Below are 14,228 nucleotides of genomic sequence, written 5' to 3'. Positions count from 1 at the left end.
TACTGTGGTATTGTTGTGAAAATGAACTTTAACCCTTTATTCCTTGTAGCCGATTCTGTCAGTGATCGTCATCTTCGCATCATGATCAGTAGCATGATCCCCCGCGCCTCTGCTAGTGTGTGGAGGGAAAGCGCGTGTACATTTTAACGGAACTGGAAGTACATATTTGGTGATGAACATTGATGCTATAAAACAAAAGATCCGAACCCAACACAATTCGTTTACTCGACTCTGAGTCAACTATTTCACAAAAGATTTAAGAGATTTAAACCTCAGCTGGATGTTTTCATTTACTTAAAGCTGTGTTACATACTGCATGGTAGGTCATTTTTAAAAACCCATAATAGGGGCTCTTTAATTTGATAGGCCATTCAATCTTTTTTCAGTATGTGAGCACAAAAACCATTGGTTGGTTCCAGTCTGCGTAAAGATAAACTGGAGCAGTTCACTTGTGGTGAGAAAGCAGTCTGACTCAGTGGGCCAATAAACCAGACTTTATCACTCTGCAAAATGAATTATTACACATGCTGCACAAAAATAGCAGTGATTATTTTTCTAAAGCCTTCAAATGAATCGTGGGTAGTCTAAACCTAGAGAAAAGATGTGAAAAAGCTTATTTCAGAACAACCGATCAAAACACAACCGTTAACTCTTAGATTTTGGCTCATAATGATAAAAACAATAACTTCAGTGACAAAGCCCCAGTTTATGGGTAAATCCAGGAATGTATATATTTTTTTGAACAATGAAATGAGAGTTTATCTAAATGTGGCTTTTGTTTAGCATTTATAAATATTTCCTTGTGAATCTGACCAAATCCAGATAAAGTCTATATGCAAAACTTTTAATCCACAATTGCAGACGAAAGCAAATTATCTGCTGGTTTGAAAACTTTTTAACCTTTTTGTTTTCCTAAGAACATTGTGCTGTGTATTGAAGTGCAGGAAAGCTGTGCATTTTAAATATTGTCTAGGACAATTTGGCCATTTCTAAATACTGGAGAGGTCTAGCCCCCTTTAGTGTCCATATTGGTCATGGCCCTGGTTAATCCACCTAAATCAGTGAGCTGTGGTTTGCACCACATGGGTTTGCTGCCTCTGTGGCGTAAAACATGGTCTTCCGGGACATCTGTTTTAGATCAGTGTGTGATTTTTGTGGCATGGTAGGAAGATCTATTACACCAGAATGTCAACGATCATATCAAGCTCTTTCATACACTGTTCTAAACTGCTAAAATACCCATAGGAAAGCTGGATAATCCATATCAGCCATTATTTAAGAGAAGTAGAAATGTGCTTACCAGATTCTGACGCTCTGTGAAGGTGTAGGTTATTGAACAACCATTTTGCAGCTGGTTTTTAATCTGCAAGGGAAAGCATTGAAGGCGAAAACAAACAATTTGACATATGTTAAGCACATATTCACATAAAATACGTTTTAATAGGGCCAGGCAGTTTTATTCACTAATTGTTTTCAATTAAGCGGTCATTCAGTGCAGTGGTATTTAATTAAGACAGAATGCCAAAATTCTTCTATATTTAGTATTATGTTTCACTAGCACTCAAACAACTCAAATTAGGTTATGGATGAGTAACCATTAAAGACAGCTGTGGTTTGCTGTGGGATGTTATAACAAATTATTCTATAAAAAAATAATAATAATAATTGCATTTTGGTTAGGCTGCTGAGTGATTTACTGCCAGTAAATGTGACTCATCTTACCAGACGTCTTAAATTGAGTAGATGGTCCTGGGTGACAGAGTGCTTACATGGACCTGGCACACCAGCATAGACCAGATGAAAGCACAGGACAAGGATGAAGCACTGATGCCTTACCTGCAATCACAAAATTATGAATGTTTTTTTTTATTTTTATTTTATTATCTGTGACTTTTATTTTCAGAAGCTCAACGGCATGCTAAGATATTTACCTATGCTAATCATTTTTCATTCTTATTATTTTTAAGATGTTAGGATGTTAAGTGATGTTTTGTAATTTAGCGGTTTAGAAGTCACTACTTTATTTTTTTAAGTAGATTAATCAGTTCCGTGATTCACATCTAAGCAAATCATGCATAGACAAATAGCATCACAGATCAACCTCAAGAATCACAGAATCTTCTATAAATCAAACAAGCATGTGTAGTCTGGAAGCATAAAAAGTGACCAATTATTTGCAATATCATTACACAAAATGACCGAGAGACTCTTTAGACTAAATTACCATAAAAATAACTAAACACACTACAGAATATTATGTTTTTAAACACAATCACAAATTGCATGAATTTATCAGAGCTGCACAAGCTTAGTTTGCAGTATTCAGCTTGTTGGTCAGTTTTCAAAGTGTCTAATTTGTGACAACATATCATCACATCTTTTTGCCACAATGTTACACGGTGCATATAGTTTTGTAATGTGTTTTCATATTAAATCAACCTCACATTTTAAATGTACAGTCCATGAATGTAATTTAAGTTACACTTAGAAACACCCTTAAAAGAAAATTAAGTCTTCCCATACATGGCTCCTAAACTAGGGCTCCTTAACTAACGGGATTAGCCATCCTGATAATGTCCGGGGTTCAGGCACACTCTCTTAATTCAAAACTAGATTAAAGACCTATCTTTTTAGTAAAGCATATACACAATGTATTACATAACTGTAGGGTGTGTGAGTGTGCTCCATACAAAAGAGTGGGCTTGACAAACCACCCATAGGACACACTCTTCCTGTCTTATTACTTTGTTAGAAATACTTCTATCTTGTATTTGTGTGTTTCTATGTTTGTTTATATAACTCCTTATATAACTTATTTAACATCATAAGTAACACATTAAATAAAGTTTGTTGTTTGGTCTGCAATGAAATGCAAGTCATAGTACATTTAGAAATCAATACTTTATTTTTTATTTGTATGTTTCATACTGTCTTAACCTTTTCTGATTTGGGTTTTGTTTATATATATATATATATATATATATATATATATATATATATATATATATATATATATATATATATATATATATATATATATATGTATGTATATATATATGTAGCATATACAGTATATATATATATATATATATATATATATATATATATATATATATATATATATATATATATATATATATATATATATATATATATGCTGCACTGTATACACACACACACACACACACACACACACACACACACACACACACACAAATATTTTGCTAAATGGCTTACATAACGTATTGATTTGATTTTAGTTTAGATCTAGTTAGTAACGTAGTTGTTTAGATTGTAGATATAGAGATTATCATTATTTATTATTGTTATTTCATCTTAAGGTTCTCCACTGTTGTAATTTTTTTTAATTTGTATAATTTTTATTTTTTTGCCATTTGTAGATAATAGCTCTCACTGTGGTTAGCTGCAGTCCTAAAGCCTTAGAAATGGTTGACAACCTTTTCCGAACTCAGATCTCACTTATTTAATTTTTTCATTTGTATATTAATTTATCTTATTCTCTGCATGATGTCTAGCTTTTGAGGATCTTTTGGTCTACTTTGTCAGGCAGGACAAATTTAAGTGATTACTTGATTGTGAACAGTTATGGCTGTAATCAGGCTTGGTGGTGGCTAGAGAAATTGAACTTAGGTGTGGCAAACTAGAGTTATGTTTTTAAAAAGGGGATGGGGGGTGGGGGTGTTCTGGGACAAACACTTTTTCACACAGGACTATTTGGTTTTAATAAAATCCTTAATATCAAAACTGCACAATGTGTTTACTTGGGTTTTTGACCAATAAAAATATAAATAAAGGCACCACATAATCAATAAACCACAGCCACTGTATCTGATTATAAGAATTCAATAAAGGCATATTGTACATGACACTGCATCTGATTATAATAATGTTTCTTGAGTAAATGTTATTGTACATGACATGTTCTTACTATCTCAATAAGAAAACATAAAACAAACATCTTGCTCTCATTTTTCCCCATCATATACATGAAACCTCAATTATATCCAAAGCAAAATATGTTTACAACATCCTCAAATTCCCCTGCAGCAACCAAGACTCTAGAAGCTCATGGAGAAGAAATATAACCTCAGTTACTCCCCAGTCCTTAATTCACTCCAACCTGGGTTTAACCCCAAAAGCGTCTGTTTACAATTTACATCCATAACATGTATAATCATCTGAATGAAGCCCACATGCAACATAAAAGCACTTAATCACTTAATGGAATTAATATAGCAATAAAGTGAAGATAAATGCATTACAACAGCAGATTTCACAAACATACTGAAGCTTTAAAAGCTATGCAAGCCTGAGTGTTTATGATTTTGGCTGAATGATCAGAAAAGCAGTAAAGCAAGGAATAGTGAATGCCTAAATCTTTGCTCATCATCTCCACAGGAGAGCTAAATGGACGTAAAACTTGTGTGTGGCAGATGGGATGGTTTTCGGCTACTTTGGATGATAAAAGCCAGAGAGCATGTTAACAATATCTTGAAAAAGAACTTACAAGCCTCGTTAGAGACTGAAAGAGACAAGAAACATTTATGGGAACAAACTGCATACTGTTTGTCTTTAACGAGTAAATTCAATTTTAAGGATAAAGGATGGTGAGCTCATTTACTTTACATAGGTAATGCAATGCAAAAAATAAATAATAATAATAATAATAAATAAAGAGTTATAAATATTAAATAATTACTTTTGGTAAAAGTTTGAGATATGCACTAATAAATGTACAGTATCAGTCAACATGTTAGAAATGAATAATTATACTGTGTGTTAATAATGAATGAATGAATGAATGAATGTTTAAATGGTTGGATTAATGAATGAATATGGGTGTTTGAATGAATGGACATGGGTGTTTCACGGCGTTTAATCACAGTAAATAAATAAATAAATAATCATTCAAAATACTAGCATTAAATGCATTTAAAATAAATACATATATTATACATTTACTAAGGTTTTACATAAATAGAGCTTTCATTTTACAGTTTTTTATTTTATAAGAAGTATTTCATGGTGTTAAAATACACAACAGCAAAAGATGGGTATACTAATTAACTAACTATTTGGGGTTTTAATATTAAATATTAAATAATACTAATTATTTAAATAATACTAATATTAAATTAATACTAATTTTGGCATTAGTATTAAATATAGAATATATTTTTTAGTGTGTTGGAAGTTAATTAACACACTTATAGTATGCAATTAATTGATTAATTAACTAATTATCAAGATTATTATTACTAATATTCTAAAATATTACTAATATACTAAATATCAAGAATGCTGAATAAAAAAAAATCTTCAGGCATTGTAGGTTTATAATAATACATATCCCTAATTTTATTTACATTGTTGAAATTAAATAATATATTATTCATGGTAAAACATTGTATCCAGCTTCTCAATTATTGTATTAATAAATATACGATTATAAATATTTACAGCTGAAGTCAGAATTATTAATATTCTTTTTTAAATATTTCCCAAACTATGCTAAACAGAGCAAAGAAATTTTCACAGTATGTCTGAAAATATTTTTTTCTTCTGGAAAAAGTGATTTATTTCGCCTAGAATAAAAGTAGTTATTAATTTTGTATAGAAGCTGTATAGAAGTGTTCATGAAAAATATCTAGTCAAATATTTAATAAAATAATTGGGTAAAATAAATCAGTTATTAGAAATGAATTAATATTTAATAATTCAGGGAGTTAAAAATAAATATAGCAATACATGAATTATTTTGTGCTAAACATGTATAATACATAATTTAATACAATAAATTTCAAATCCACATATAAAATATTACATTTATTATCCATGGTGTTGAAAGTTCATAACAGATAAACATCCACCTCAATATTTAAAACATTTAACCTCTTGAAACCACTTGTTTACCAAATAAAATACCAAGAAATTACAATGGACAAAGCAACTTAATCACCTGCACAGCCAAGTGAGCTGGCAGAGATTTTATTTTTTATTTACATTTTTTTTTTTATTTCTTGGCTAAAACTCTGCCAACCTAAGCAATGAAATTTCACAGACTACTGACTCACAGACTTAGCTTTTTTTGTTCTCCCCCTCCTGCTTTCTGCTTTCTCTCTAACTCACAACTTTTCCCCCCTGTTGTTTAATGGTATGGCATTTTTACATTACATTACATTTACAATATCTGGATAGCCATAAGTCAAAAAACCAACATCTATAGGGAAAACGTTATTGGAAAACTAATAAATAAATAAATACATTTCACAGAAAGCATATTAAGGCAAATCACCACAAAAATTGTCTGTAATTAATACACACCTTTCCCTTTAATCAAGCAAAAGCTTATACAAAATCGATTCAGTTATCAAACGACAAATGAATGCTGACTGAGCAGAAAACGTTAGACATACCTTGGCTTTGTGGGCTGTTATGTGTGTGTTCATCTGGCTGACCTGAACAAATAGAAAGCAATAAAGTCCACATGTAGATTCATTGGATTAGTTTTGTTGTCTTGCGTTTGTTCCTAATGAAGTCAGTATCCGTCCTCTGTGGGCTTCAGGCGTCCAGATACTGATGCAAAGGGATCTGCATGTGGAAAGTTTAGACGTGCCACCTTCAGAGGGTGAATGTTTCTGTCTGGGGTCGATGGAGAACCAATAAAGTGAGCCGCGGCTAAAGACCTCCTCCTTTCTCTCACTTTCCCTTCACTCATTCCAGCTTCCTGACATTTTATTGATGAGAGAACTTTGTGCTCCCTTTAGACAGATTTAAGACATACATGTGTTTTGATCTCCCAAAAGGCTACAGCTGAGGATGTGGTTACACTTTATTTCAATGATTCTCTGAGTGTGTTTGTTAACTCTCATTAGAGAATTAGTGGATTCCTGACATTTTATTGATGAAGGAAGTTTTAGCTTCTCGTAGACTGACTTATGACATCCATGTGTTTTGACCTCCCGAAAGCAACATTTTGGATTCTGGAACACAAAACCAGATACCGATCAAAAATTGAGTTTTGATATATTTAAGGTAGGAGTTTTGCAACATTTATTTAAAGAACATGATCTTTACTCAATATTCAAATGTTTTATGGCATAATAGATAAAAAGAATTAGACATGAGTTATACATTTAAAGGGCACATAGGTTACCCCTTTTTCATATTTATTATAAGTCTTTTGTGTCCACAGAATGTGTCTGTAAAGTCTAAGCTCAAAACATCCATCAGAGTATTTATTATAACTGTTTGAAATGTCTGTATTATAACTGGGAAAAGGTTGTTGCTGTTTTTTGCACTGGGCCTTTAAGGTGAGTCATCCCTGCCCACCGATCCCACGTGCCTGTCAGCAACATGCCTCAACACGCCCTCGGCTGCCTCAGGAATCAGATCTCACGTAACGTTTGTGAGAATTAATACAGTAAGTACTTTACCAATTAGTATTTGATGCATTTTTTGTGGAGTTACAACAATGAGTTCACGCACACACAGCGCAGACACACACACATAGCACAGACAAGTAGCGCAGACACACAGGCACATACATAGCGTAGACACGCAGGCAGACACACACACACACACAAACATAGCGCAAACACACACACAGAGAGAGACAGTGAGAGAGACACCAGGCTGTGCTGATGAAGTGAATCTGAAGTGAATTGCTGTACTTCATTACACACGTGCACACGTTTAAAAAAATGTTAAACTTATTAAACTCACTCTTGATCACATCTGATGATGATTGATGATCCTAGCAAACAGAACAGACCTTTTATTCCCAGTTGCTTTGCGCTTGTCCTGTCTTGTCGATATTATTTTACGCATTACTATGAAGACATGTTAATGCGTGCAGCTGTCAATCAATATTGGTGGGCGGGGGGACCGCACTTTTACGTAAAGTTGTGGTCGATCTGAATACCGCTCCCATTGGTCCACCTTTTTATGTTGTTAAATTTGAAAAAAAAGGACTGGGTGTGTTTATTTCACCCCAATATGACAGTATATACACTATACTTATACACATGTATGTCCAAACAGCTTGAAAAGTAAATTTTTCACCATAGATGCTCTTTAAAGACGATATACCTATTTAAATCAAATATGTCCCAAAGCACAAGAGATCATTTAAATGAACTGGTTTTAAGGGTTAAAATGTGATTTGGGTTGAAAGTAGATATCAGCTCTTTAGTATCAGCAGGATCATTACTACTGAATAAGGAATAATGCATTTATTGATGAGGGATGTTTTAGCGCCCTTTAGACTGGTATGGTTTGTAACATGAGTTTTGACCTCAAACTGTATTTAATGGACGTGGCTACACTTTATTTTAATAGCACTCTTTGTTCCCTGCTAAAAAGAAAAAAGAAAACTGTAGAAACCCTCAAACTGTTAATGATTTTAATGGTTATATAAAATTTGATTGGTCATGAGTGACTCATATGGATCTTATTAATTTTGTGTTAGTACCTCTGGGTATAATTTTTTATATTCAACTTTAGTTGGTCGCATGATAAAACCAATGAATCCTAATTGAATGTGCGCATGAGCATGTCAAATTAACTGCTTTTAATAGTCAAAGTTTGATGGTTTGGAATGTTTTAATGCTATTGGTACTAAAACCATTCATTCATTTTCTTTTCGGCTTTGTCCCTTTATTAATACGGGGTCGCCACAGTGGAATGAACCACCAACTTATCCAATTTGTGTCTGAAAGCAATCATTTCCTTATTTGAAAATTAATTCACCAAAACAATAGCATGCCTGAATTACACACGCACACACACACACACACACACACACACACACACACACACACACACACACACACACACACACACACACACACACACACACACACACACACACACACACACACACACACACACAGTTTTATATAAACTGTAACAATAAATCAACACTTAATCACAAAGTGGCTCTTTGTTCTTTTTTTTTGCTTGTTCAAGCTACTTATTTCAAATGAGCTGAAACAACACAATTCTTTAGTTTTCATTAGGACAACCTTTTTTTTTTTTACCTTTCAATCCACATAAATTTGTTGAAATTTAAAGTTAACTTATTTAATTTATGTTGGGACAACATAAATAAATTGTGTGGAACCCTGCATTTTTACAGTGTAAGTTATCATAGGGCAATAATTTTAAGGTTGCATGCCCACGAAAGTACTTTTGTGCTGCTGAAAATGCATAGGCTCCTCCAAAAATGTTTAGCTGTGAGCACGTATTTCTTCATGTTTATTTATATAGCGCTTTTACAACATAGATGTCAAAGCAGCTTAAAAAATGGCTAAAACTTTTCTTATGAAACAGATGCTCAGTGTCTCATTACACTGCTGCTGTTTTAATAAAACATAGCACTGTCATTGTAAACAACTGAAAAAAATACATTTCCCTTCGAAAAAAAACATACTTTGATGGACACTCTTTAAAGATACAGTAGTACTATATGTAAGGGATAATCAATGGCTTACCGTGTGTTAAAAAGAATGGTAAATGTACACAATGCACAATGTGGGCGCAAAGAATTGCCTAACACGCAAAACAAAGTGCATTTAAAATCCTGTGATGCACAGCAAGCTGTTGATTATCTCACTTATTCCATGGTCATTTGCTAAGGTATAGATAAGTTTAAATTATTGTTGGTCTTTGCAGTGCAATTTTTTACAGAATTTTCACCAGTTATGACATGTTAGATCTACTCTTCACATTGATATAGGCACATAACCCTTTTAATGAAAATATGTTTAGAGCTGGTCATCTCGCCAAACTGATTTATAAGGGGAGAAGAGCCTTGGTGAGAGAGGTCAAGAAGAACCCAAAGATCACTGTGGCTGAGCTCCAGTGATGCAGCTGGAAGACGGGAGAAAGTTGTAGAAAGCCAATCATCACTGCAACCCTCCACCAGTCATGGCTTTATGGCAGAGTGGCCCAAAAGAAGCCTCTTTATTGTGCATGACAGATGAAAGCCTGTCTAAAAATGGTGAGAAAAAAGATTCTCTGGTCTGATGTGACCAAGATAGAACTTTCTGACCGAAATTCTAAGCGGTATGTGTTGAGAAGACCAGGCACTGCTCATCATCTGTCAAATAAAGTCCCAACAGTGAAGCAAGGTGGTGGCAGCATTGTGCCGTGGGGGTGTTTTTAAGCTGCAAGGGCAGGACGACTGGTTGCAATAGAGGGAAAGATGAATTTGGCCAAGTACAGGGATGTCCTGGGCAAAAACCTTTTCCAGAGTGCTCAGGACCTCAGACTGGGCTGAAGGCTGACTTTCCAACAAGACCATGACCCTAAGCACACAGCTAAAATAACGAAGGAATAGCTTCTCAACAACTCTGAGACTGTTCTTGAATTGCCCCACCAGAGCCCTCAATTAAACCCAATTAAGCATCTCTGGCGGGACCTTAAACTGGCTGTCCACCAATGTTTACAATCCAACCTGACAGAACTGGAAAGGATCTGCAACGAGGAATGGCAGAGGATCCTCAAATCCGGGTTTGAAAAACTTGTTGCATCTTTTCTAAAACGACTCATGGCTGTATTCAATCAAAAAGGGTGCTTCTAGATGCTGATCAAAGAGTCTGAATAATTAAGACCATGTGATATTTCAGTATTTCTTTTTTAGTAAATCTGCAAAAATGTCAACATGTTTTTGTTTTTGTGTCAATATGGGGTGCTGTGTGTGTACATTAGAGGAAAAAGATGAACTTAAATGATTTTAGCAAATAGCTGCGTGAACTGTGTGAAGAGTGAACAAGGGAGACTGAATACATTCTGTAACCACTGTATATGATGCACGTGATAAACTATTACAATTGTATGGGTGCCGAGGTTATGAGAGACCTTTGATTTATTATCTAGACATATTTCTGCCAGCGGAAAATACCGCAAATGTCAGACTCTAATTTATTAAATTAAATTGCTTCTAAGCATCAAACAAGTCTCTGCTTAAAATTAGTGCTGTTAGTCTATTGAAAATGTATATCAATTGCGTCAGTTGTGTGTTGTTCTGGTCAGAGATTTGCGTGAAGCACAGACATTTGATAAAGGATGGGAAAGTGCTATAACAGACAGATGCTGGAACAAATTACAACTGGAGCTGTTTGCAGTTATGTTTTCTATGCAGTATTTAACTGACTGTCTCTGGTTTGTGTCAAAAATCACTATATTACTTATTATTTTCACATAAACTTTCCTCTTTAAATCTACAATGACTTGCAAAAGCTAGCAAAGGTTGTGTAAGCTCTACAAGAAATTCTTATGTGGTTATTTTACCAGTTGTGTAATCTATGATCACACTCATCCGTGAACTATAGATTTATTTACATACATTTTGCTTTAGATTCATGTAAAAAAAAAACTGAATAACGTATAAGTACTGTATGTAATAAAACATCTGGCAATATAAATATACTGGAAAATGTACTGAACATGTAATTCAGTTATTAAATTATTTATTTGAAGAACTATACTTTGAAAAAATACACTCGGTCAAAAGTTTAGGGTCAGTATGATGCTTAAATGTTTTAAAATAAGTTTATCCTGCTCACCAATGCTGCATTAATTTTTTCAAAAATACAGTACAAATTGTAAAATTGTGAAATGTTATTGCACTGTAAAATAACTGTTTAAAAGCAGTTTATCATTTCATTTAATCATTTATTCCAGTGATTTTAAACACAAATTTTTTGCTTTATTACTCCAGTCTTCAGAGTCCCAAGATCCTTCAGAAATCACTCTTATATGATTATTGTTATAATAATAATAATAATAATAATAATAATAATAATAATAATAATAATAATAATAATGGTATTAGTAATAAAAACAATGATGACTGGATTAATCATTTAATTTGAAATACAATAAGTAATAAATAAACATTTATTAAATAAGTATTTAATAATTTTACAATTGTTTACACTTAATAAATGCTGCTTTAAAGAACAGAATAATTTTCCTAAAAAAAAACATGAAAAAAAAAGACGACACCAAACTTTTGACCGGTAGTTTATAATTAATAAGTAAAGGTAATATGTTTTGATGTTAAATTAAGTTATCTATGTTTCCACTTAATGTTGTGTTTCATAAAATCTTCAACATGTTTTTTTAAGTAATTTAAGTTATTGCAACTTGAAATGACCTGTATATTTGTTTTATTCAACTTTATTTTTATTTAGTATTCAAATTGTAATGTATGGCAGCAGCAAATTATTTAGATATATATTGCAAGATGCAAACATGCAACTTGGAGGAAAAATGTCAGAAATGTAAAAACATTATAACTTAAACGTGTTAAATTTTAAGTTACCCTTTCGATAAGCTTATAAATAAACGTATATAAATATAAATGCAAATATATACTTACATGGTAGTGTACAAGATAATAGCAATGAAGAGTTTAATGAGATAAATCATTCATTCTGTGAAAAAAAATGAAGGGTCCTTTAAGGAAGATCAGCACTGTTACACATGGTTATGAAATATTTCTTTTCCTATACTCTTTCTTTTAAAACTTTATTTTTTTTTTTGTAAAATGGTTGATTAAAAACATTATTTAGAATAACTGTAACGTATAACTACAATGCGATTAAAGTAAAACATTGATTTAAGAAGGGAAACCTTCTAAAGAAGTGGAGCAAACAATAGGAAGTTCATCTGCAATGATCTTCAATACTTTTAAATTTCAACAAGAACTCACAAAATGCAGCAGATTATGAGTAACTACAGTTAAAATGGATCAAAGAACGGTCTGAAGGTCAAAGACTCATCCAATAATCACCTCCAGACAGATCAAAGATTATAGTTACTGTCAGAAAGTGTTTGATGTATGCTCTACTGTCAGCAAGTAATAACTATTAAGGACTTTTGTTGAAAAAAAGAAAGACATATGCACAGCTGTGGGACCGTTTTTTTTAAAAAGTGGGGCTGAGAGGTAAAAAAAAGGTGGTGGTGGTGGAATTGCCTGGAGTTAAGTTAAAAGTGTGTAATATGCAGGCTTGGTCCAATAGACCATTGCAATGTGGTCATGTTATTGGCCCAAGAACATTTCCTGTTTGTTATACTTCATAACTGTAACAAGAGGCAACTCATGTCATGACTTAATGTTAAAACCGCTATCATAACATTATTTATCAAACTGCTATCATAACATTATTTATCAATTTGTGGCTCTTTTTGGATTCTCGGAAGCTATAAAAAACATTGCATTTAAGTCCATATGTGTTACAAGGTTTTTTTTTTAAATAGAAATAAAATTATTTTAGTTCAGCTGGACATGTTACGCTACAGATTATGCAGTATCCAAATAGATTTGCTGAGAAACACATCGACTGCCCAAAGTAAAATGTGGACTGACAACAGTAAAATTGTTCTTATCTGATGTAGTGTCCATCGACAGTGTCAAACGACTCCCATGTACTTTACTCAAGCCTCATTTGACAAAAATTAAGTGGGTTTAAAATCATGGTATGGGCATATTCTTCATACTTAGGTGATATTTATCATTTACCATGGTATCATGGGTCATTTTAAATACATCAGAATACTAATAAGTGCTGTAGTACGGTGGCCCAGTAGTGCAAAACACAACAACATTAAGATGAAAATGCTGCAACATGAACACAACAACATTACGATGAAAACACAACAACATTAAGATGAAAACACAACAACATTAAGATGAAAACACAACAACATTAAGATAAAAATGCTGCAACATTAAGATAAAAACACAAGAACATTAAGATAAAAATGCTGCAACATTAAGATGAAAACACAACAACATTTAGTTAAAAACGCTGCAACACTAAGATGAATCTTGCTGCAACACTAAGATGAAAAGCGCTGCAACTTTAAAATTACAACACAACGGAAATGCTCCCAACCACTAGGTGGCAGGTAACGGGCAATCGTGTGACCATCTTAAGAGTTTTAGTTCGAAAGTTTCGTTTCATTTCGGACGTTGCTCTTGGTAGCAATCATGTATTGCCCATTTTGCGGGGCTTCACTTGACAGTTGCCCGTCATTCTGCAGCAAATGTGGAAAAAACATAACGTTTCTGAAAGGCAAAGTTCCTGATGGAAATGAGCCCAGCACCAGTGGAGGTAAGTTACAATGCTGTATTGTTTGTAGGGTCCTATGAATTTCATAAATCGTATCTGTCATAAAATCGAATAATGCGGTTT

At 33.1% G+C, this 14,228-nt stretch overlaps 2 protein-coding genes across 5 annotated transcripts in view; one reads left to right on the top strand and one right to left on the bottom strand.

Moving 5' to 3' along the window:
• csf1a (colony stimulating factor 1a (macrophage)) overlaps positions 1–6,661 on the bottom strand; it is a 44,145-nt gene extending 37,484 nt beyond the window's left edge. For 3 of the 4 annotated variants that reach the window (XR_015501710.1, XM_087271591.1, XM_087271592.1), the window contains exons 1-3: positions 6,438–6,661; positions 1,723–1,836; positions 1,301–1,363 (exon numbers count right to left, since the gene is read on the bottom strand). Coding sequence is in view for 2 of the 4 variants with exons in the window: in XM_087271591.1 (XP_087127717.1) it covers positions 1,301–1,363; positions 1,723–1,836; positions 6,438–6,470 (210 nt within the window). In the remaining 2 variants the exon portion in view is untranslated. 4 annotated transcript variants of the gene reach the window in all.
• A 7,271-nt stretch (positions 6,662–13,932) lies between these two features.
• The window catches only part of LOC147841796 (uncharacterized), a 10,813-nt gene continuing 10,517 nt past the window's right edge, over positions 13,933–14,228 (top strand). The window contains exon 1 of the mRNA XM_087273594.1: positions 13,933–14,147. Coding sequence (XP_087129720.1) covers positions 14,024–14,147 — 124 coding nt within the window. The 5' untranslated portion in view covers positions 13,933–14,023. The remainder of the gene's footprint in view (positions 14,148–14,228) is intronic.

This window comes from Danio rerio, chromosome 11, assembly GCF_052040795.2.
Source record: "Danio rerio strain M-AB ecotype USA chromosome 11, GRCz13ab, whole genome shotgun sequence".
Classification (NCBI taxonomy): Eukaryota; Metazoa; Chordata; class Actinopteri; order Cypriniformes; family Danionidae; genus Danio; species Danio rerio.
The sequence above is the reverse complement of the archived record's forward strand: the minus strand, read 5'-3'. Positions and strand labels throughout refer to the sequence as shown.